The 25,534-nt window shown below is 40.0% G+C and overlaps 1 protein-coding gene across 7 annotated transcripts in view; it reads left to right on the forward strand.

Annotated features, from left to right (window-relative positions):
* fsip1 (fibrous sheath interacting protein 1) overlaps positions 1-25,534 on the forward strand; it is a 415,506-nt gene that overhangs the window by 48,510 nt on the left and 341,462 nt on the right. For all 7 annotated transcript variants that reach the window (XM_072277637.1, XM_072277681.1, XM_072277875.1 and 4 more), the window contains 3 exons: positions 9,995-10,131; positions 15,520-15,621; positions 25,324-25,497. In XM_072277637.1, the coding sequence (XP_072133738.1) occupies positions 9,995-10,131; positions 15,520-15,621; positions 25,324-25,497 (413 nt within the window). The remainder of the gene's footprint in view (positions 1-9,994; positions 10,132-15,519; positions 15,622-25,323; positions 25,498-25,534) is intronic.

The raw sequence follows: 25,534 nt of genomic DNA on the forward strand, positions 1-25,534 counted from the left end.
ACATTTCCTTTGCGTATCTATAATCTTAAACAGAATTGCGTATCATTTTAAGATACAATCAGTAAGTCACTGCATCTGTGTAAGGAAGAAACATAATAACATAGATCAAGGAAGACGATATCTAAAGTTTATCATAGTGGTTATAGTAGAATAAAAATGATTGCACTTGAGAAACCTTATCAATTTGACAAGATAATATGTTAGAATGATAAATGCCAAAAAGCCACATTGCAGCTAAATGTAATGACATCTGAGCTGACCGTCCGTCAACGGAACAAAGTTAAGAAATTCACTATGCAACTCATAATTAATCGAAGCTTGCACTTTATTGTCTCTGCATAAAGAACAACATAACTATGTTGACCCTGGGCCAACAGCTTAGAACATGAATTCTACTGTTTCCTTTGTATCAATACCCACTCAGATAACTTGTCCAATTTATAACACCGAACTAGGGGATCTCTGTCGGTTAGACGATCGATCCTTTCTTCTCCCAGTCCCTGGCGTGGGGGTTCTTCTTTGCAATGGTGATTCTCTGGAGTTGTCGCTGATAGCACACTCGAAGTGTTCACTTTTATACTTGTTCCTTACCAATTCAAATCTTGCATTCCAGTGTCATTGGCTGTAGGTCATCTGATTGACCTTTAATACCTTTTCATTAGCTCTGCTCCAGGGCTGCATCCATTTACTGCCCTCTTCCCAGCAAGTGACAGTTGGTAATGTATGGCTTTTTGTTCTCTTCAGTAACCAGCTCGAATCACTCCAGGCAGGCAGCAACTCCAATTTTCACAAACCTGCATGTTTGGTCCAACCAAAGAACATCTAACAAGTAACTTTTTATTTGGAAATGATCTCCAGTCCAGCAGATTACCTGAAGCATCATTGTGTCTTCTTTAAACACTGAAAACCAAGCAACTTCATCTCATAAAATGGAAGATGTAAAACAGTTCCACAAAATGGTTGCCTCCATCTCCAAGCACATGGCAGGAACAAAGACAATTGATCTGTCTGCTTCCACTGTCCTTGAACCATTCGAGTTCAATGTTTTCTTCCATATTTTAAATCTGCCAATGCCAGCAGAGCTCCCCTAACAATTGTTTCTAGTTTGCTGATTTATTGAACATGAAACATAGAGTAGTACAGCACAGAAACAGGCTGTTTGGCCTACAATGTAATGCTGAGCTCACTTACATTAGTCATCAAATATCCAACTGAACAAATGCCATCTGCTTACAAAATGCCCATATCCTTCCATTTTCTGAACATTCATGTACTTATCTAAGAGCCTCTTGAACACCTCTTCCATATTTACTTCCACTATCACTCCAGAGGGCGCATTCCAGGCACTAATTACTCTGTGTTTATATAAAAAAAAAACATTGCCCCACCCATCTCTTTTGATCTTAAACCCTCATACCCTAAATGTATGTCCTCTGGTATTAGATATTTCAACTCTTTATAAAAGATGCTGGCTGTCTACTAATGCACCTCATCATTTTGTAAATCCCTATCAGATCTCCCCCTCAGCTTTCACCAAACCAGAGAAAACAGCCCAAGTTTCTCTTCGAACCTGCACTCTATCGAGGCAGCATCTAGGTAAACCTCTTCTGTACCCTCTCCAAATTCTCAACATTCTTCCCATAATGAGGCAAATGGGGCAACCAGATGCAACCTGACTAGAGTTTTATAAAATTGCAACATATCTTCCTGACTCTTGAACTCGGTTTCCTTGACTAATAAAGGCAAAAGTGCCAACTGGCATCTTTACCTTCCTATCAACATGTGTAGCCACTGTCATGGAGCTATGGATGTATGAACTCCAAGATCCTTCATCAACGGTGTTAGGAGTATTGCATTCAAGTGTACTCTCTCTTTACATCTGATTTCCCAAAGTGCAACACTTCATGTTTGAGTTAAACATCTACCATTTCTCCAATTTCTTGTGTTTATGATCCATATTCTGCAGTATCCTTTGCAAGTCTTCTGCACTATCGCTAATACCACAAAGCTTCATATCAAGTGCATACTTACTGACCCACCCATCTATGTTTTCATCCAGGTCATTTAGATATATCATAATCAGCAGAGATCCCAGCTCTGATCCTTGTGGAACACAGTTAGCCACTAATCTTCAGCCAGAATAGGTCCCAAGAACTACTATCCTCTGTCTTCTGAATCCAAATGGTCAACTTACCATAGATCCTATGCCTCTTAATCTTCAGGATGAACCTCTCATGAATGATCTTGTTAAATGCTTTACTAAAATTCATATACACAATATCCAGCATCTACCTCATGTCACCTTCTCAAAAAAAATTCTGGTTAGTAAGACACAATTTGCCTTTCCCAAAGCTATTCTGACTGTTCCTAATTAGGCCATGGTTGTCCAATTGGTCATAAATCCTATCCCTAAGAATGCTTTCCAATAACTTTCCTACCACTGACGTGAGATTCCCCAGTCTATAGTTTCCAGGATTGCCCCTATTTCCCTCCTTGAATGAAGGAACAACATAAATTACTCACCAATTCTCTGGGAATTCACCTGTGGCTAGAGAGGACATGAAGATATTGGGCAATGCCCCATGAATCTCATCTCTTGCCTTTCTCAATAACCTGGGCTACATCCCATCAAGCCTTGAGGGCTTATCCACCGTAATGTTCATTAAGAGACCCAGCATTGCCCCTTTCTTTATCTCAAAATACCTTAACATATTAGCATGCTTCACACTAATCTCCCTATCCTCCACGCTTTTCTCCTCGGTATTACTGATGCAAATTACTCCTTTACAACCTCACTCACATCCTCTGCCTTCAAGCACATGTTCCCTCCTTTATCCTTGACTGGCCCTACCTGCTCCCTAGTTATCCTCTTGCTCTTTGTGTATGTATAGAATGCTCTGGGAATCTCTTTAATCCCACTTACCAAGGACTTAGTTTATGGCCCCCTTTTGCTTTCCTCATTACCTTCATGCATTCCTGTCTGACTTCTTTATAGTCCTCTTGGGCTCTGTTTGATCTTAGCTTCCTAAACTTTGCATATGCTTCCCTTTTCATCTTGACTAAATTCACCACCTCTCAATATCCGAGGTTCCCTTATCTTGGCATCCTTGTCTATCTTTCTTACTGGAACATACCTGCCCAGAAACAGTTGTTTCTAATTAACTCTCCCTAGCTGCTGTCTAATAGTCTGCACATGGACAGAGTGGATGTGGCAAAGTTGTTTCCCATGATGGGCGTCTGAGTCTAGTACGAGAGGGCATGACTTAAGGATTGAAAGGCGCCCATTCAGAACAGAAATGCGAAGAAATTTTTTAAGTCAGAGGATGGTGAATCTATGGAAATTGTTGCCACGGGCAGCAGTGGAGGCCAAGTCATTGGGTGTATTTAAGGCAGAGATTGATAGGTATCTGAGTAGCCAGGGCATGAAAGGTTATGGTGAGAAGGCGGGGGAGTGGGACTAAATAGGAGAGTGGATCAGCTCATGATAAAATAGCGGAGCAGACTCGATGGGCCAAATGGCCTACTTCTTCTCCTTTGTCTTATGGTCTTACGGTCTTTGCCCTGCTCCAACTTATTACTTTCCCATGGGGTCCATGATTGCATATCTAATATCTATAGCTATTTTAAAACTTAAGGAATGGTGATCACTGTTTCCTAAATGTTATCTCATTGAAAGGTCCAGTTACCTGGACAGTTCATTGCTCAAAATCAGGTCCTGTATGACCCTTCCTCTTACTGGAACACTTACATATTGATTTAAGAAACTGTCCTGAATGCATCAAACAACTTCTGCATAAGGGTCAGTTATGAATAAGGTACACAAGGAATCGAAAATAATCAATGTTGTTCCTTGTTTATAAGGACAACAGGGATAAACCAGGAATTTCAAAGCTGGTGGGCCTTACTTCAGTGGTAGGAAAATTAGTGGAGATGATCCATAAGACCATGATTTATTTGCTTTCAGAAAAGCGTAGACCTATTATGGATAGTCTGCATTGCTTTATGTTGAGAAGGTACTGTTTCAAAAATTTGATTTAGTTTCTTGAGGAGATAACAAAGATGTTTTTTGAGGGTAGGGCTGTGGGTGTTGTCTACTTGGTAAATTAGATCCAAAATTGGCTTGTTCATAGAAGTCAAGAGAGTGGTAGCGGTGTGCTTTTCTGTCTGGAGGCGGTGACTAGTGGTGGTTTGCGTGGATCATTGCTGGAAGCTCAGCTGTTCGTGATGTACGTTGATGGTTTGAATGAAAATGTAGGTGGTCTAGTTTGTAAGTTTGCAGGTAATATGAAAATTGATGGAGTTTTGGATAATTGGGAAGGTCATCAATGGACGCATAAGGATATAGATCAGGCGGAAATTTGCGTGAAGAATTGGTAGAGTGATTTCCCAGCTAAATCCCCGGTATTGAGGGCCCAGTCATCCTCAGTTTGTGCTGTTGGTTAGGGTATGCTTTTTAAATGTTTGACAATGGACTCCTGAAACAGACGCTCTATTGCAGCAAGAAATTGCAAGATGGACAGAAGAAATGATTCACAGATGTTCTTAAATGCTCCTTGAAAATGTGCAATTGAGTCTCTCTGCCTCATGACCACTCATAATGGAGAAAGGGTCATTCATGATGGCATTAAGAATTTGAAATTCATTTGTCAGGAGCACACAGAAGTTTAGTGTAAATAGAAGGAAGGGAAACATTTCTAAATTATCCATTTATCTGCCCTGAAGCACTTTCTTCCCCAACTGACCACACTAGCCACCTCAGAAATCGTAGAAAGTGAATAGAAGCTTCAGAGGAGTTTATCCTAATGACAGCAGATGGCAGCAGAGTACTACTAATCACTAACTAACTTTCAACTCACTCAATAAAATACTTTATATAAAATTAAATATTTCCTAGGATTGATATCAGAAGACTTAATGACATTGTTTTTTTTTGTTTAAGAAATATTTTGATTTTAGCTTTAGCTTCAATTGCAAATTTAGAGCTATTTTAATTATAGTGGGAAATGCACTTTCTATTTTCTTACCAAAATCTTTCTATTTATCTTACCAAAATTTTAATGTTTTTCTTCCAATGAATGTAAAAAGTAAAAATAATCATAGGAGTAGTATGTTAAGTGACAACTCTGAAGTTGTGCTTTAATTTAATAGATTAAGTAGCTTGATTAGTTCTTAAATCCTAAACAAAAGGGCATGGAATCACATTTTAGCTAGATTTGTCTGCCCTTGATTGAATTTATTTATTTATTTAACTCAAGCATGAGAGAGAAAAAGGGATTAGAATAGTTGGGCAAGCGGAAATTCAACATTTTATATTTCTAATAAAACTCCTTATTGGTATCAGCGTTTAGATTTAAAACTTCAGAGATTAAAGTGACAAATTTTAACGGTCTAATGCAAGATAGTATTGTCATGTGCAATGGAGACTGCCAGATTTTTTAGATCAGCTTATAGCGTCAGTACGCCAGCTGGTGGCGTAGTGGCATCAGCGCTGGACTTCGGAGCAAAGGCTCCAGAGTTCGAATCCAGCCGGCTCACTTGTACACTTTCCATCTGTGCTGGGTTAAACGTCGAGCTCCCAACTCGGCCTCATAAAAATAGGAAAGCCTGCTTAAAAAAAAACGCTGTCGTGACGGTGTCCCGATGACTCCACTCGGAGTTAAGGGCTTTCTTCAATAGCATCAGTGCTGCAAGTAGTCAGGCTAAGGTTTTCTACAACAAAGATATATTTAACTATAGAAGCTAAGAATTTTTGGTATTTTAAACTGCCGGTATGGTGTAGGCGAGAAGGTAATATGGCTTATGATTTCTTCCTTTTGTTGAGGTAATTGAAAACTGAAGAGTCAATAAGCTGCTCATCTCCATCAGCAACTCTCTATTATCTTAAATGTGGAAGTGATGTGTCTTTAAAATGGTATATGATCATTAAGCTTTTGTTAAAAATCGTCGGGAGCATCTGCAAAGTCAGTACATGAGGTTTGAATTACAGCAAACTTCTTTAAAGCATGATGTTGGGCACTCTCACCAGTGTGTTGTGCCCACATACTTCTGTATCTATCTCCTTCCCCATTGTTCAGATTAAAGCTCTTTCAATAGCCCTGCTAGGTTCACTAGGGCACTGGTTTTTCCTGGAATCAGATCAAACCTGTCCCATTAAAAAGCCTCCTCTTTCCCAGAACTGTTAACAATGCCTTGTGAATTGAAATCCACTTTTCCAACTTCAGTCTCGGTGACCTGCATTCAACTCTCTGACCTTTTTGAATCTATGCCAATTACATGTGATGCAATCAGTAATCAAAAGATTATTATCTTATATTTCTGGTTTTAAGTTTAGATTCTGTGCACTCAAATATTCTCATTGTAACCTCCATGCTACCCATGTTGTTGGCACCTTCATGGATCATAACAATTAAGTATTTCTCTGTTCATTTCCTATCTTTCCAAACCTTAACTGACACTGAGCAGGCAACTCTAGTTTTGGGACATGTGCTCATTACTGCAGTGAAGAGTATCTTCTTCTCTTATTACACTCTGTCATCACTACTAATTCCTTTCATTTCCCCAATTTGAACATTACACCCTTGCCCATGCAAAATGAACAAAAACTGCCTGCTGGAGGAATTTGGTGTATCAAGCAGCATCTGCAAAGGGAAATGGATAATCTATGTTTTGGGTTGAGAACTTCATCTGGACTGAAAGATTGGAAGGCCAGTCTAAAGAGGTGAGGGGAAGAGCCGGGGGGCGGGGGGGTGGTGGTTGGGGGGTCAAGTGGTGGCAAGTGATAGGTGGAGATAATGACATAGGCTGAGAGGTGATAAGTAGAGATAACCAAGAGGCACAAGTTAGGGAATCAAAATCAGTTAAGAAAGGAAAGTGGATGGTGTAACCAAGTAGAGGAGGTTACCTCCATTTCCCCCTCTGTGCTGACTCTCTATCTGCAATGAAACCCTCCTCACCTAGACCTAATGAACCCCTGCCAGCTCTTGCCCTAACCTTCCCATTTATCCCCATGTATTGGCTATTCCCTCCCTACTCCTTCAGTGCAGATGAAAGGTCATGACCCAAGATGTCTATATCCTTCCTAGAACTGCTTGAACCACGGACCTCTTCCAGCAACTTTTGTTTTGTTTCAGATTCCAGTATTTGTTGTCTCTTGTGTGTCCCTACTGAAATAGTCAGTTTGTGCTTTCTTTCTATTTGTGGGAACATGCTGGAACAAAGTGCAAGGGGGGCCATGCCTCTCCCTGAATTCCAGACGTTAAGGTCCTCAAGCTGCAGACCCTTACTCTTAATGGGGATGCTGTTTATCATTGTAATCTTGAGTGTCCTCACATGGAACAGTCAAAAGCCATGCCCTGCCTTGCTGTTTTTGTTATAATTTAATTCGCTTTACTAGGAAGGGTGCTTTGTAGCTGTTAATAATGTTTAATTGTTATTAAGTTCATAATTGATTTCCAGATATTAATTTTAGTTGCGTTGTTAGTACTGAATTATAATTAAGACTCAACCTTCTTAAAGGTGAGAGAAAAACTGTAGAACTCACCGTCTAATTATGTTATGGCCTTCCTGTGATGTTGCAGTTTTATTCATATCTCATATATTAAACTCTTGATTTGGGTTGCTACAGGCTGGTGCTTCTTCATTTGTGAAACCCAATTTACTTTCTTGATACAAGCACTGCACCAAATTTTGAGTTTCTTGCTTATAGAATCAGGACTTTGTATATAGTAGTGTAGTGGTTAGCACGATGCTTTACAATACCAGCGACCCAGGTTCTTGCCACTGTCTGAAAGGAATTTGTACGTTCTCTCTATGACCATGTGGGTTTCCTCCGGGTGCTCCGGTTTGCTCCCACAACGTATCGAAAAATGTACCAGTTGGTACGATAATTGGTTGTTGTCCATTGCCCTGTGATTAGGCTAGGGTTAAATCGGGAGTTGCCAGGTGGCACTGCTTGAATGGACTGAAGGGCCTACTTCGTTCTGTATCCCAATAAATAAATAAGATTCTGTGTTACTTACTCTTTGTGCCAATGAAAGCCTCTAAGATAGGATGGAGACCTTGCGTTCATCTGCACCTGCTTTCTTACCTAACCCTAGCCCTGAATCCGTATTTTGCTCTTTACTTTATACTTTATTGTCGCCAAACAATTGGTACTAGAACGTACAATCATCACAGCAAAATTTGATTCTGCGCTTCACACTCCCTGGATTACAAATATTAAATATTAAAAATATTAAAAATAGTTAAAATTAGTAAATATTAAAAATTTAAATTATAAATCATAAATAGAAAATAGAAAAATGGGAAGTAAGGTAGTGCAAAAAAACCGAGCGGCAGGTCCAGATATTTGGAGGGTACGGCCCAGATCCGGGTCAGGATCCGTTCAGCAGTCTTATCATAGTTGGAAAGAAGCTGTTCCCAAATCTGGCCGTACAAGTCTTCAAGCTCCTGAACCTTCTCCCAGAGGGAAGAGGGACAAAAAGTCTGTTGGCTGGGTGGGTGGTGTCCTTGATTATCCTGGCAGCACTGCTCTGACAGCGTGTGGTGTAAAGTGAGTCCACGGACGGAAGATTGGTTTGTGTGATGTATTGCGCCATGTTCACGATCTTCTGCAGCTTCTTTCAGTCTTGGACAAGACAACTTCCATACCAGGTTGTGATGCACTCTAGAAGAATGCTTTCTACGGTGCATCTATAAAAATTAGTGAGGGTTTTAGGGGAGAGGCCAAATTTCTTTAGTTTTCTCAGGAAGTAAAAGGCGCTGGTGGGCCTTCTTGGCAGTGAACTCTGCTTGGTTGGACCAAGTCAGGTCATTTGTGATATTGACCCTGAGGAACTTAAAGCTTTTGACCTGTTCCACTTGTGCACCACTGATGTAAATTGGGTCGTGCGGTCCGCTCTGTCATTTTCTCACAAAATTTTTTTCTTTGCCAAAGCAAAATAATGCATATGCTAGAATCTGAAATTAAAATGAGAAATGGTGAAAATACTTAGTAGTGCCAAGAGGGGAAAAGAGCATGTTAATATTTCAAGTTGATGACTTATTGTAAGAGCTTATAATAGGTCATAATACAGAAATATTAATTTCTTTTCTCCCTCCCCTATGTTGTTTTGCTTGCTGATTACTTCTGTCTCATTTTGCTACCATGTCACCATTTCTGTATGACCAAAGGAGTACCCAAAATAACTCTTAGGCAGCCATTTTAGACCTCAGACATGTTGCCAATCCCTTTCAAAATCATAACTTTTGCATTTAGTAACCTGCCCTCAACCACATATCTCTTCCATCTCTAACCTTTCATTACTCCTTAGAAATTTTTAAAAACTTACTCCAGCTTTTCTACAGTTCTATGTTTAAACTTCCCAGGTTGAAATATTTTTATATATGAAGAGAATACAGTTTGTTATTGTATTTGTTAGAGGTTAGGATCACTATTTTTCTGGAGTTATATCTACTAAATGTTTAGTTTCTAAGAGTACAGAAAATAGGTGGAGTAGACATCTGGCTTCTCAAGCTCGTCCCACCATTTATTATGATTGTAGTTTCAATTCCCCTAATGTGGCAGCACTCAAATCCCTGAACTTTCAGAAATAATTCTACCCCTCTTTTTAAAAACGTCCAATGATCCAGCTTCCACAACCCTCCAGAGTAAAAAAAATTCCAGAGATTTGCCATTTTTTGCAAGATCAAAGCAATATGAAGTCCTGATAGATTTTAAAATTGTACTAATTAAGAGTGTTGCACCCTCAAATTTTATGGAATATGTCAGATTTTCAGAGGCCTCATTTATTTTGTAAATATTATACAAAATCTATGATTTTCAACAGTACAAGTTGCTGAAAGTATTTTAAAATAGCTTTTAGTTCTGCACATTAGTTATACAGCAATCTGAGTAAATTGGTTACACATTTATTAGGGTTGGAGCAGGATGTGATATTTTATGCATTGAGTCAAAACAGTTTGTTCAATAAGTGCCAACACTTTATTTTGTCAGTTTACCAGGGCTGTGCTGAAGAAGTTAAATTGCCTTCAGAAGCTTGCTCCAAAAATGCCCAAAACAAAGAAAATGGGAGCCAAATACTTCCCCAAAATAAGATTAAAGTTAAAGATTTTATTAAGAAGAACATTGAGGTATGTAAGTTCATTTCACTATTCCTTGTGTATTTAATATTTCAGTAATATTTAAGTAATATTGTAAGTACAGTTGGCCCTCCGTATCCACGGGGGTTTGGTTCTGGGACCCCCCCCCCCACCACCCCGTGGATACCAATTTCCGCAGATGCTCGAGTCCCATATATAAAATGGCATAGTGTTTGCATATAACCTACGCACATCCTCCTGTATACTTTAAATCATCTCTAGATTACTTATAATACCTAATACAATGTAAATGTTATGTAAATAGTTGTTATACTGTATTGTTTAGGGAATAATGACAAGAAAAAAAAGTCTGTACATGTTCAGTACAGATGCGAACATCGTAGCTCTTCTGGGAACACTGATGCTGCCTCGGCATCAGCCGATGCCGATTCTCCCGTGATCTTTAAGTTCTTGAGGATGTAGCGCTTTACATAGCTAGCCAGTCATCCCTTACTAGCCTTAAACTCCTTCCTCTCGCTCACAACACAAGTGACAAATGAACGAGATGCGAGGTGAACAATGCTCAAACGAGTGCTGGAGAGAGAACCTCTTTTTTTTTTCCGATCCTGATCCGCGATTGGTTGAATCTGTGGATGCGGAACCTGTGGATACAGAGAGCCGACTGTATATTGTTTAAGGATTTTTTTGTTATTTACATAATTCATTATGGGTTATATGTAAAAATATGTGAATGGCATACGTCATTATGCTAGCACATCATATGTGCAGGCCTTACTGGAGTAAAACAAAGTAGACATGCATCTCCTGGCTCCTGTGTTTTTCTGTTGATCAATTTTTGGAGTTAAAAAGCATAACAGTGGTGATGGGGAAGTTTTAAAATGAACCCAAGACAACTGCCTATCTGTTGAAGTATAGCAAGAAGTTTGAGTTTAAAAAAAGTGCAGCACGCTTTCTTCTTTGGGAGGAGAGAGAGAGAGGTACAATTTTTAAAAAAGGCAGAAAACAGAAGAATTTCATGGTTTCATAAACAGAGTACCAAGTGATGATAATATTCTTAAAAAAGCAGAAATAGTTGGCTACATTGGAAAGATAGATGCATTCTATTCCATAACAGATAACTGGATTATGTATACAAAAATGAATTGAGCAGTATTTTAAAGAAAATGGAATAGCTGACGAGAAATGAGTGCCAATTTTGCTGAGTGCAATTGGTGGAAGAGCATACAGTTTGCTTATAAGTTTGATTGCTCCAACCAAACCAGCTGAAATGAGCTGATAATGTGAAAGTAACGCAGGAACATTATTGATTGCAGAACTCTTTAGGTTTCAAAAACTGATTTAAAAGGAAGGAAAGTTCATTTCAACTTTTGTGGCTGAACAAAGTAAATTGAGTATCGTCAGATCAGTGATGGGGTTAATGATGCACGGAGAGATCGTTTAGTTTGTGTAATCTTACAAAAAACCATTCAAGAATGACTCCTAACTGAAGCACAACTCACACTTAAAAGATCAGTTAAAATCAGAGTATCAATAGAAACAACAACTAGAGATGCAATTGAGTTGCAGTCAGGAATGAAAGTGAGCGTGAATAAAATTGCAAGGTCTGAACAGAAACCTGCCTGGCTGAACAAATTGTGTGACCATTTTGACAGGGGCTCACATACACCAGCCCAATGCAGGATTAAAGGTGAAACTTGCAGAAGCTGTAACGAAGTAGGATACATACTGTACAAAGAACAGGTTGGGCAGTTAAAAATAAATGGGCTGCATTGGGAAGAGAAAAAGATAAAATGTCAAGTTGCAGTTTCAAATGGAGCATTAATCTGCATGCTGTTGATGGAAAAATCTGATAATGATGAGAGTTACATCGGACTGCTAGCCTTGAAATTTATAATGTGAAAACTCGCAAGAGAAGTAATATGACTTACCAGAAATGAACAGCAAATTAATTAAAATGGATTTGGAAACTGGCTTGGCTGTTTCAGTCATTGCACAAAATGCTTTTGAATGGCATTTCAAAGATACTGAACTGAAGGCTACATATATCCAACTAAGAACTTATACTGGAGAAAAGATAACTCCTGTAACAGTGAAATACGACAATCAAAAAGCCACACTGGGCTTCTACGTGGTAAGCATTGTGGGGCCATGATTGGCTGAGACAACTACAACATGATTGCAGATCTATCCTCAATTTGCATGCCACATCCTCTGTAATAGAGTCAACAGAAAGTGAATAAAGAAAGATTCTGGATGAAGCTATGGCAGTGTTCAAGGGTGGCATTGGAAAACTCAAACATGTAAAGGGTGAAATAGTCTTAAATGAAAATGCCACACACAAGTTTTTAATAACTGTTTGGTTCCTTATACCATCCGTGGTAAAGTAGCCAGTGAACTAAGTTACATGGAGCCGGAAGGAATGCTTTCCGAGGTTGAGTGGAGCTCATGGACAACAGCCAATAAGGATAGGTCTGTCAGGATTTGTGATGATTTTAATGTCACTATCAACCCAGTACTGAAAGTAGATCAATACCCCCTGCTCAGATAGAGGAAATCTTTGCAAACTTCTTTGGGAGAAAATACTTGAGCGAAGTGGACTTAGCTGAGGCTGATGGAAATGGACAATTTCTCACCATTAACACTTACAAATGGCTTTATCGCTACAGTAGGCTTGTATTTGGAGTAGCATCTGCACCTGGACTCTGGCAGAAAGCCATGGACCAGATGTTGCTAGGCTGCCCAAGCTCTCAGTGTTACCTGAAAGACATCATTATTACCCATAAGGATGACAAGGAATATCGCCAAAATCTCAAGACAGTGTTAAAAAGTTTAGAAGATTATGGGCTCAGAGACGATGCAACAAGTATGAATTCTTTAAATCAAGCATCGCTTACTGTGGTCACACCATTGATACTTGTGTAATCCTTGTGCATCCAGTGAAGCTTGCCCATGATGCCTCACCTTATGGTATAGGTGTAGTCATGTCACCTGTTATGAGTGATGGAAGTGAATGCCCCATAGCTTTTGCATTATGTTCCCTTATCGTTGCAAAGAAAAATTATGCACAGATTGACAGAGGACTTGAGTCTGGTTTGGGTGTAAAACATTTCGACCAGTACTTCTGTGGGAGAGAGTTTACCCTTGTTACTGATCATCAGCCACTAGTGTCCATTTTCAATCCGCAGAAGGATGTTCTGCTAACAGCAGCTGCACAAATGCAAATAGGGGCTCTGTTTCTTAGAGGACACAATTACAAGATCAAATTCAAGAGGATGACTAATCATGGAACTGCTGATGGATTGTCCTCTTTAGCCTTGGAAATAGAAATAACTGAAAAATTTACAAGGAGGATACTCCTCTTGATGTATTCTCCCTAATGCAAATAGAAAGCCTCAAGGCTGTGTGCTGAGCCCTCTTCTGTACTCCCTTTTCACCAATACTGCGTTCCTGTACATGGGTCTAACTCCATAATCAAATTTGCAGACAACACCACGGTGGTTGGCCTGACCAGAGGGGATGACGAGACGGCCTACAGGGATGAGGTCCAGCACCTGGCCGCGTAGTGTGCTGACAACAACATGGCCTTAACACCCAGAAGACCAAGGGGATCATTGTGGACTTCAGGCATGCTAGGAGCCACACTCACGTCCCCATCTACATCAATGGAGCTGTAGTGGAGTGTGTATCAAGCTTCAGATTCCTTGGTGTCGACATTTCCGAGGATCTCACCTGGTCCCTGAGCTCCTCTATCCTGATCAAAAAGGCGCAACAGTGCCTTTATTTCCTGCGGAGCATCAAGAAAGCTCATCTGTGTCCAAGGATACTGACGGACTTTTACCGCTGTACTATTGAGAGCATACTCACCAACTGCATCTCAGTGTGGTATGGCAAATGTTCCGTATTGGACCGCAAACCACTCCAGCGTATGGTGAAAACTACCCAGCGGATTATTGGCACCCAAATGCCTACCATTGAGGACATTTACCATAAACGCTGCCTAGGCAGGGCGAAAAGCATTATCAAAGATGCATCTAGGGGAGGGGGGAGGGTAGATATTTTATGTAATCAAGTTTGAAAATTGAATTAAAAAATTTTTTTTAAAAAAAATGCATCTCATCCTAACCATGGACTTTTTACTCTCCTCCCATCCGGTAGGCGCTACAGGAGCCTCCTCTCTCGCACCAGCAGGCACAGGAAGAGCTTCTTCCCTGAGGCTGTGACCCTGCTGAACCTCACATCACAGCGCTGAGCAGTATTTCACCCATACTATACTGTCTTAGTACTTTTATATTTGTGTGCTGTAGCACTTACTTTTTATTTGCAGTTATTTTGTAAATAACACTGTTCTTTTCATTTCTAGTCAGATGATCACTGCATTTCTTTGGCTTTGTATTTGTACTCGGCACAATGACAATAAAGTTGAATCTAATCTAATCTAATCTAATCTATTACAGCACAGAGATGATCCTAGGGGAAACTAGAAAAGATCCCACACTGTCTCAAGTCTACGTGGCCACACAAAATGGCTGAAATGTCCAGATGAAATTGCCTTTCCCTCATTTTTACGAATGCTGAGATGAGCTTGCCTAGACAGAGGTTGCCTTGTGTGGGGATTGAGAATTGTTATACCATCCAAGCTGAGAGCTATATGTTAGAGGATCTACATGCTGGTCATCTAGGCATTGTCAAAATGAAAGAGTTGGCTTGAAGCTTTGCTTGGTATCCTGGGATAGATCAACAGATTAAATGGATTTCCATGTACTGTTTGGGATGCTAACGTGTCCGAAAGATACCAAGTGCAGCGCCTCTCCATCCCTGGGGATGGGCTGTTTTGCCTGGCAGAGGATTCATGTGGATTTTGCTGGACTATTCATGGGCACAAATTTCTTGGCTGTAGTGGATGCAGCTACAAAGTGGGCAGGAATGTTCCCAGTAGCCTTTACTACAGCTTCACATTCTGCTGATGTGTTGAGAAGCCTCTTCTCAAGGACTGATGTTTCAGAACATTTAGTCAGTGAGAAAGGACCACAGTTTGTTGTGAAACAATTTCAGTCATTCCTGAAAATGAATGGAATAAGGCATTTATATCTGCACTGTACCACCCAGCTACAAGTGGCTTGGTGGATAGGTTAGTTTAAAGTAAAACAAGGTAGATACGCATCTCTTGGCTCCTTTGTTTTTCTTTTGCTTAGTTTTTGGCGTTACAAAACATATCAACATCCTTCCTAGGTGGAATTGATAGGTGCACAATGTTATTAGTTGCAGGCTTTAGACTAATTGTTGTTGATGATGCATTAATTACTTCTATCAATTTTTATTTAACGTGCTTCTGTGTGTACTTTTAAAACAGGCTTATTTATAATGATTTTTTTCTATTTCAAGCCTTTATTGATAATAGCTATTTACTGATACTTTCAGTTAGCAAAAGAAGCTAAGAACCCAGTACTGTTGACTGATGATGAGAAAAGAAGATTAGCAGAACTATTGAAGAATGTTGATGCTGAGATACCAAACCATGAAGTAAGACCAGCTTTTAGAGATTTACATCACTCTAAGGCAAAAGTAATCTTGATTGCTTGTTGTATTATGTTTTTATAGGGGTACTGTTTTCTGGTACCTTGTCAAAGTAATTATGTTTACTTGTTATTGTCGTAAAAATCAAGACAGGTTCATCAACAAAATTTTTGAGGGTATTGATGATGGTGTTATTGGCTCTTACTCACTAAAAACCTGCTTTCTGAAGCACAAGTTGGGTTTTGCAGGATCACTTGGCTCCAGGCTTCATTAAAATCTTAGCCAACTATATCAACTAAAGAATTAAACTCAAGGCGAGGTGTTTCATGTTCAGATCATGATCATTCTAAAGTGATGTGTGACAAACTACTGAGAGATGGATTTCAATCTCTGCATGACAAAAAAGTTAGCTTTTCAAACAGTGCAGCACAACTCCTGTTACAGGTTTAAATGATAACATCCAGGTTGGGCCATAATGAATGTTGTGCTGCAACTTCTGAATGGGTACCTTGTACCTTTAAATAAAGGGAAATGGAGAATATGGATAAACTAAAGATAGGCAGAAAGAAAGCACTGAAAGTAGTGTTCACTAGGAAGATGGGATGGGATGTATTCTTGGACCCTAAAGCAAGTCATAGTAGTAATTGCAGAATCTAACCACAATGTTCCAACCAGGACAGATGTTTAAAATCTTAAGGAATGAAGGGTATTCTCGCAACAGCAGGCCAGACAGTTTAATATATTCCTATATGAATATTTTGTTGTACACCAGCTGGTATTGATGGAAGAATATTTTTTATGGTTTATAATTTTTTTTTCTCTCTCTTTGTTGTAGTACCTGGATTGCTATGCTTGGCATCATATAGCTGACATAAAGATAAATTTAAGTGTTATCTCAGGATTAGATAGTTCTATACTTCTAGCAAACAAACCATTTTGATCCAGTAACAGTTGGGGAGGGATTAGAAGCTAATACAGAGGCCACCTTTGATCTTTTTGCGTTGATTTGATCATGTAGACAGGAGGTCTTTTATCTTAGAATGTGAGTGTCTGCTTCTATCTGACATTTCAGACTCTGCATGTGGAAATATGACTCTTCCAAGAGGTCAAGTTCGTTGAATCTCAGTATACAAATCTTTTTAGAAGAATATTTCCAGCTTTGACTTCAGATTTCCATCTCTAACATTCCTTTAGTGCAGGTTTATACCACCACAGCAAATTGTTGCTTTCACATTTGGTCTTTCTCTTCTGCTGCCATATCAGCAGTCCAGTGGTTGAATATTTGAACAGGAGATATCTGAAAGATTATAGGGAAAGAACAAGAGAATTTGTAGTAATTAGCTGACTCATTAGGCCAAAAAGTCACATTCAGCACTGGATGAAGCATGGAAGACTGGGATATAAATTTAGTTATAAAAATAACAGTCATAGAATAGTTTAAAGAGTATTTCATCAGACAGAGAAAGCTGCTAATTGGGGTATTGCACAAACTATTTGATGGGCTCCTTCTACTGATGCAGCCTGAATTCGGGAATATTGTTAATTTTCTAATTTTATTTAAAGAGGGAAGTGCATCAGAGATCTAAAATGCAATAACTTTTAAACAATTTAACTTAATGATGCTTAGCAGAAAAACTGGCAATTATATTAAGAAAAAAATGCAGATCTTATTTTGTAATAAGCACAAACAGTTGTACTGTATACTGTACAAGCTATTATCCAAATAGTAACGTAAAGAAAAAATATAGTCAACAATGGGAGGTCCTTAAGAAGTCATGTTTGAGATATAACCCAGCATTATTGATTTATTGCTGTTATATGGCATGGCACCACTGGTCTCCTCATTTGGTTAAGCTCAAGCAAGTGGATAAGGAAGAACTGTACTTCACCAAGTGTGGTTTTACTTCATGACTGCCTGTTGGTTGTGTTCTCTCTGTCTCTCTGTCTCATGGTCCTTTCACTGGTTCCACATCCCCTGCTGGTCAGATTAGCCCACACTACCTCATTTATTCGATTTCATGCTCCACCTTAGTTTGCTATCAAAATCTATCATCTGCAGCCCTTTGCTTTGTCAGTCTATCCCCTCTGAGCCTCAATTGCTATTTCCACTCTCTCCTTCTCTATCTGCTTATCACCCCTCCTCACCTGGATCCATTTTGGCTTGCCCGCTCTTGCTCTATCTCTTCCTTTTTATATCTTTATACTGGCAATCTTCCTTCTATCTTTTCAGTCCATAGGATGGGCTCGATCCAAAACAACTATCTATTTCCTCCACAGGTACTGTCTGACCAGCTGAGTTCCTCCAGCAGGATATTTGTTCATTTTTATCCATTTACACCTGGAGCTACTTGTGTCAATGCTTCTTGCTCTATTTACCTGGTCCACAGCCTACTGTACCTGAGGAAACAATTTGGAATTTATGCATATGGCAACCTAGTCTTTACAATATATCTTACTTTCTGTTGCTCTGTATGCCCATATGCTGATCAGGACCCGAATAACATTATACATTTCTACAAAGATTGTAATTCTGCTAAAATTCTGTGGACTCCAGTGAAAATAGCATTAACTTTATAAGAACTGCAGTGTACCTGTTACCTAAGCTATGCAAGCTAGGACTTGCTTTGTTGAGATGGAAATATGCCTTTGATTGGCTCCATGTTTTAACATTATATCTTTTGGTTAATAATCTTGTATACATTTTTTAATGCAATCTTTTGACTTTGTGAAAATTGGTGATTATGTGAATATGATGGGTAGGAGAGAGAAAGTGGCTTTGTGGTAAGATTGTGGGCGATACAAAGATAGGTGGAGGGACAGGTAGTGTTGAGGAAGCAGGATTCTGCAGAAGGATTTAGACAGATTGGGAGAATAGGCAAAGAAGTGGCAGATGGAATACTATGTAGGGAAGTGTACTTTGATAGAAGGAATAAAGGCATAGATTATTTTGTAAATGAGGAGAAAATTCAAAAATCAGAGGTGCAAAGGGACCTGGGGTCCTTGTGCAGGGTTCCCTGAAGGTTAATTTGCAGGTTGAGTAGGTGGTAAGTAAGGCAAGTGCAATGTTAGCATTCATTTCGAGAGGACTACAATATAAGAGCAAGGATGTAATGCTGAGGCTTTATAAGGCCGTGGTCAGACTGCAGTACTGTGAACGGTTTGGGCTCCTTATCTACGAAAAGATGTGCTGGCATTCGAGAAGGTCCAGAGGAGGTGTATGAGGATTATTCTGGGAATGAAAAGATTAATGTACAAAGTATGAGGAGAGCTTGACAGCTCTGGGCTTGTACTTGCTGGAGTTTAGAAGAATGAGGTGGGATCTCATGAAACGTACTGAATATTGAAAGGCCAAGATAAAGTGGATAGTGAGAGGATTTTCCTTCAGTGGGGGATTCTAGGACTAGAGGTCACAGCCTCAGAATAGAGGGACATCTACTTAGAACAGAGGTGAGAAGGAATTCCTTTAACTAGAGGGTAATGAATCTTTGGAACTCATTGCCACAGATGTCTGTGGAGGCCAGGTCTCTGGGTAGATTTAAAGCAGAAGTTAGGTTCTTGGTTAGTCAAGGTGTCAAAAATTATGGGGAGAAGACAAGAGGATGGGGTTGAGGGGGATAATAAATCAGCCATAATGGAATGGTAGAGCAGACTTGTTGGGCTGAATGGCCTAATTCTCCTCCTATGTCTTATAGTCTTATAAAAGTGGTTATGGACAGAAGAGAAAGTTGGTATGAACTGTGTAGGGGAAGAGGGTTGAGGGAGCTGTCATGCGTGTCCTCATATGGTATGTGAGGTGATGGGCTATTCAGTAAGAATGTTCAGGATGTTCATTAAACTAAAGAATTTTTGCACATCACCAATTTGTAGAATGAATGGATTTAAAGCATCAATAACATGCAATGTGACTGCTGTGTTGAGCTCTAACCTTTTTGAAGGATCTTATAGCACAGATATTTGGACATCCCCAGTTTATAATATTAACTTAAAATTATATTATGAAAGCATAGTGTTAGATAAAAGTATATTTCCACCCCATCAAATAAGTCAGAGCTGGTTTGTGTAACAGCATAAGAAATACAAGAAGGCTGCAGTGAGGAATGTGGGAATTGGCCCATCAGAATGGTAACCAAGGCTTTCATTGAACAAAGTGGTACTTTGGCCATGAGACTACCATGTACCAAACACAGGCACATGACATGGCAGGGAAGGTGAAGTCAGAAGAATGGCAATGTGACTTTTTGTGTGGGATTGGTACAGAAGTGATACCAGTACGTTTGTACATTGTAAAGCTTGTGCTGCTATCACTGAGTATATATAAATTGCCATGACTTGTACAACCGGAGAATGCTCACGGACTGTGTGATCCATTAATTGGATTAATTTCCCCTTCTCCATTCCCAACTCAGCCTCCACAAAGTGAAAAATCAGTGAAATTAACCTGAGAAGAGTTTTACGTGGCTCACCACTTCACTGCATTTTAGAATGTAACAATGCTAGGGAACTAAAATAATTTACCTTAATGAACATAGTACTGATTCTCATCTGGCATCGATTTATAATTATCTTATTTAAAATCCTGTCAACACTTCAAACCACATTTTATCAGAACATGACAGATACAATTGCTTTAATTGGCATTGATGAAGAGCCTATTGCTGTAAATACTAAATCGCAGCTTATGGTGCTGGTACTAGATAACAGGAAGCTGAAGGAAATGAATCCAGTACTGTTCTACAGAATTGATTGTGTTCATAATGCTTTTAAGAAAAATGATATTGTCGTTTATTTGTTCTAATATTTATATTTTTCAATATTTCTCGAAGGATTTTCTAGGACAAATCTAGATTCTATGACTATTGAATTGCTATTACATGCATTTTAAAGTTTACTTTCTTGTAAAGAAGCTTAATTATCACACCCAGAGAGCAGGCTTCAGATAGTAGATGGGTGACCACTAGGAGAAATAAAGGGAGTAAGTAGTCAAGGCAGAGTTCCCCTCAGCAACCCTCTGGATACTGCTGGGGGTGGACTTATCAGGGCACAGCAGCATCAGCTGGGCTGGTGGCACTGTGGCTGGCTCTGAGGCCCAGCAGGAAAGTGCAATTGCAATAAGACACTGCAGTTAGGGAGATAGATAGGAGATTCTTTGTCCATGCAAAAGACACCAGGATGGTATCCCAGGTGCTAGGGTCCAGGATGTCTGCGAGCAGCTGCAGAAGATTCTCTAGAAGGAGGGTGAGCAGCCAGAGGTTGTGGTGCACATTGGCACCAATTTACAGAGGAAGGGAGGGAGATGGTGAGTATACTCCCTATGGTGAGTGTAGGGAGTTAAGGAAGAGTCTGAAGAGCAAGATCTCTAATCTCTGGATTACTCCCAATACCACATGCTCGTCAGGGCAGGAATAGGATGATATTACAGATGAATGAGTAGTTAAGGATGTGGTGCAGGAGGCAGGTTTTTAAATTTCTGGATCATTGGGATTTCTTCTGGGAAAGGTATGACCTGTACAAAAAGGCTGGGTTACACCTGAACCCAAAAGGGACCAAAATCCTTGCGGGCAAGTTTGGTAGAGGATGTTGGGGAGGATTTAAATTAATTTAGCAGGACGGTGGAAACTGGAGTGATAGGGCTGACGATGGGGCAGTTGGTATACAAATCGATACAATGTGTAGTGAAACTGTGAGGAAAGACAGACAGATGACGGAATAATTGCAGCCAGTGGGATGAGTTGAAGTGTAACATGGCAACAAAATTGAAAAGGGTGGCAAATACAGGACTGTATGTGTTATATTTGAATACATGCAGGATATGCAATAAGGTAGATAATCTTGCAGTGCAGTTAGAGATTGGTAGGTATAATGTCGTGAGCATCATTGAGTTGTGGCCATAAGAAGATCATAGCTGTGAGCTAAACATCCCAGGATGCACATTATATCAAATGGACGGGTAGGTAAGCAGGTGGTATGGTGTGTCTCTGGTTAAAAATGAAATCAAATCCTTAGGAAGAGGTGACATAGCATTGGAAGATGTAGAATCCTTGCGGGTAGAGTTAAGAGAGTGTAAGGGTTAAAAGGCCCTGATGGGAGTTGTATATAGGCCTCCAAACATTAACTAGGATGTGGGATATAAATTACAATGGGAGATAGAAAAGGCATGTAATAAAGACAATGCAACAATAGTCATGGGGTAATTTCAATATGCAGGTAAATTGGAAAAATCAGGTTGGTGTTAGATCTCAAGAAATGAAATTTTTAGAATGCTTAAGAGATGGCGTTTTAGAGTAGCTTGTTTTTGAGCTCTCAAGGAAAAAGACAATCCTGAAATGGGTGTTGTGTAATGAACCAGATTTGATTAGCGAGTTTAAGTAAAGGAACCTTTAGGAGACAGATCATAGTATAATGGAATTTACCCTGCAGTCTGAGAGGCTGAAGATAAGGTCAGACATATCAATGTTACCATGGAGTAATGGGAATTAGAGGTATGAGAGAAGAGTCGGGAAAAGTTGATTGGAAAGGGACATTACCAGGGATGACAGCAGAACCTCGATGGCTGGAGTTTCTGGGGCAACTCGGAAGCTACAGGATAGGCACATTCCTATGAGGAAGAAGTATTCTAAAGGAAGGATGATGCTACAGTGGTTGACAAGGGAATCCAAAGACAGTATTAAAGCAAGAGAGAGGGTATATAATATAGAAATAATTAGTGGATTGTTAGAGGACTAGGAAGCTTTTAAAATCCAACAGAAGATAACTAAAAAGGCTACAAGGAGAGATTAGATGAAATGTGAAGGTAATGCAAAAGAGAATACTTTAAGATTTTTCAGATATATGAAGAGTAAAAGAGAGACAAGTGGATATTGGACTGATAGAAGATGATGCTGGAGAGGTAGCAATGGGGGACAAAGAAATGGCAGGCGAACTGAATAAGTATTTTGCATCAGTCTTCACTGTGGAAGACATGAGCAGTGATGCCAGCAATTTGAGGGTGTCAGGGGCAGAAGTGAGTGTAGTTGTTATTACCGAAGAGGTGCATGGGGAGCTGGAAGGGCTGAAGATAGTTAGATCACCTGGACCAGATGGACCACACCCTAGTGTTCTGAAAGAGGTAGTTGAAGAGATTGCAGAGACGTTAGTAGTGATCTTTCAAGAATCACTAGATTCTAGGATGGTTCTGGAGGATAGGAAAATTGCAAATGTCACTCTAAGGAAGGAGTGAGGCAGAAGAAAGGAAATTATAGGTCAGTTAGCCTGACTTCAGTGGTTGGGAAGATGTTGGAGTCCGTTATTAAGGATGAGGTTTCGGGGTACTTGGAGGCACATGATAAAGTAGGTCAAAGCCAGCATGGTTTCCTTAAGAGGAAATCTTGCGTAACAAATCTGTTGGAACTTTTTGAGGAAATAACAGGCAGGATGGACAAAGGCCAGCCAGTGGATGTTATTTCCTTGGATTTCCCGAAGGCCTTTGAGAAGGCGCCACGTATGAGACTGATAAATAAGATAAGAACCCATGGTATTACATGAAAGATGCTAGCATTGATAGAAGATTGGCTGACCTGCAGGAGGCAATGAGTGGGAATATAGGGAGCCTGTTCTGGCTGGCTGCTGGTGACGAGTGGTGTTCCTCAGGGGTCTGTAATGGGACTGCTTCTTTTCACATTATATGCCAATAATTTGGAAGACAAAATTAATGGTTTTGTGGTAAAGTTTGTGGACAATATGAAGATGGGTGGAGGGGCAGATAGTGTTGAGAAAGCAGGGTGTCTGCTGAAGGACCTGGACAGATTGGGAGAATGGGCAAAGAAGTAGAACATAGTGTAGGGAAGTTGATGATCATGCACATTGGTAGAAGGAATTAAGGTGTAGACTATTTTCTAAATGGGGAGAAAATTCAACAAATCAGAGGTGCAAAAGGACTAGGAAGACCTTGTGCAGGGTTCCCTAAAGGTTAACTTGCAGGTTGAGTCAGTGGTAAAGAAAGCAAATACATTTATTTTGAGAGGACAAGAATATAGGAACAAGAATATAAACCTGAGGCTTTATCAAGCATTGGTCAGATCACACTTGGTGTATTGTGAGCAGTTTTGGGCCCCTTATCTAAAAAGAGATGTGCAGACATTGAACAGAGTCCAGAGGAAGTTCACGAGAATGATAGAAACATAGAAAACCTACAGCACAGTACAGGCCCTTCGGCCCACAAAGTTGTGCCGAACATGTCCCTACCTTAGAAATTACTAGGATTACCTATAGCCCTCTATTTTTCTAAGCTCCATGTACCTATCCAAAAGCCTCTTAAAAGACCCTATCGTATCCACCTCTACCACCGTTGCCGGCAGCCCATTCCTACTCCCCAGCATCTTAAACCTGTGTCCTCTTGTGGCAACCATTTCAGCCCTAGGAAAAGACCTCTGACTAACCACATGATCAATGCATCTCATCATCTTATACACCTCTATCAGGTCACCTCTCATCCTCTGTCGCTCCATGGAGAAAAGGCCGAGTTCGCTCAACCTGTTCTCATAAGGCATGCTCCCCAAGCCAGGCAACATCCTTGTAAATCTCCTCTGCACCCTTTCTATGGCTTCCACATCCTTCCTGTAGTGAGGCGACCAGAACTGAGCACAGTACTCCAAGTGGGGTCTGACCAGGGTCCTATATAGCTGCAACATTACCTCTCGGCTCCTAAATTCAATTCCATGATTGATGAAGGCCAATACACCGTATGCCTTCTTAACCACAGAGTCAACCTGCGCAGCTTCTTTGAGCGTCCTATGGACTCAGACCCCAAGATCCCTCTGATCCTCCACACTTCCAAGAGTCTTATCATTAATACTATACTCCGCCATCATATTTAACCTACCAAAATGAACCACTTCACACTTACGTGGGTTGAAATCCATCTGCCACTTTTTAGCCCAGTTTTGCATCCTATCAATGTCCCGCTGTAACCTCTGACAGCCCTCCACACTATTCACAACACCTTGAACCTTTGTGTCATCAGCAAACTTACTAATCCATCCCTCCACTTCCTCATCCAGGTCATTAATAAAAATCACGAAGAGTAAGGGTCCCAGAACAGATCCCTGAGGCACTCCATTGGTGACCGACCTCCATGCAGAATATTACCTGTCTACAACCACTCTTTGCCTGATAGGATTAATGCACGAGGAGTGTTTGATGATTCTGTGCCTGTGCTCATTGGAGTTTAGAAGAATGGGGGGAGAGGAGATCTCATTGAAACCTATCGAAGATTGTAAGGCTTGGATAGAGTAGATTTGGAAAGATTTCCTATGGTGGGTGAGTGCAGTACTGGAAACATCTACAATGAGTCCATTATGAGGACCAGAGGGCACAGAATAGAGGGACGTCCATTCGAACAAAGATGAGGAGGAATTACTTTAGTCAGAGGGTAGTGAATCTGTGGAATTCATTGCCACTACTAGTGATTTCTGAATTTTGTACACAATTATCTGTTGACTCCCTACCACTTGATTAATTACCATCATACATTTTATGTAATGCTAAACAGCCTTTCTCAAGCTTTTCTTCTTTTATCGTTTCTCTGTGTTAAACTCTGTTCCATCAGTGTTGCAGAGAATAAATGTTTTCACCCGGCTGCTTCCTATGCTCTGGTTCTCAGATGTAAAAAATGAGTTTTACTCTTATATACACAAATAATACTTTGAAGTTTTACATATTATTGTTTGTTAGGATACTTTGATGCCCTGGGCAGTAACAGTGGCAGAAAGGGATGGATATACGCCAGAACCCATAGAGCAACAACAGTTGGCTGAGATTGATGCTAAACTGCAAGTTTACCTTTCAGCTGAGAATATACCCATGAAAACAAGCACAAGTTCCAGTGTACAAATCTGGAATAATCAGGTAAGATATAAATATATTCGATGGAAAGTACATAATT

This window comes from Mobula birostris, chromosome 1 (assembly GCF_030028105.1).
Source record: "Mobula birostris isolate sMobBir1 chromosome 1, sMobBir1.hap1, whole genome shotgun sequence".
NCBI lineage: Eukaryota > Metazoa > Chordata > Chondrichthyes > Myliobatiformes > Myliobatidae > Mobula > Mobula birostris.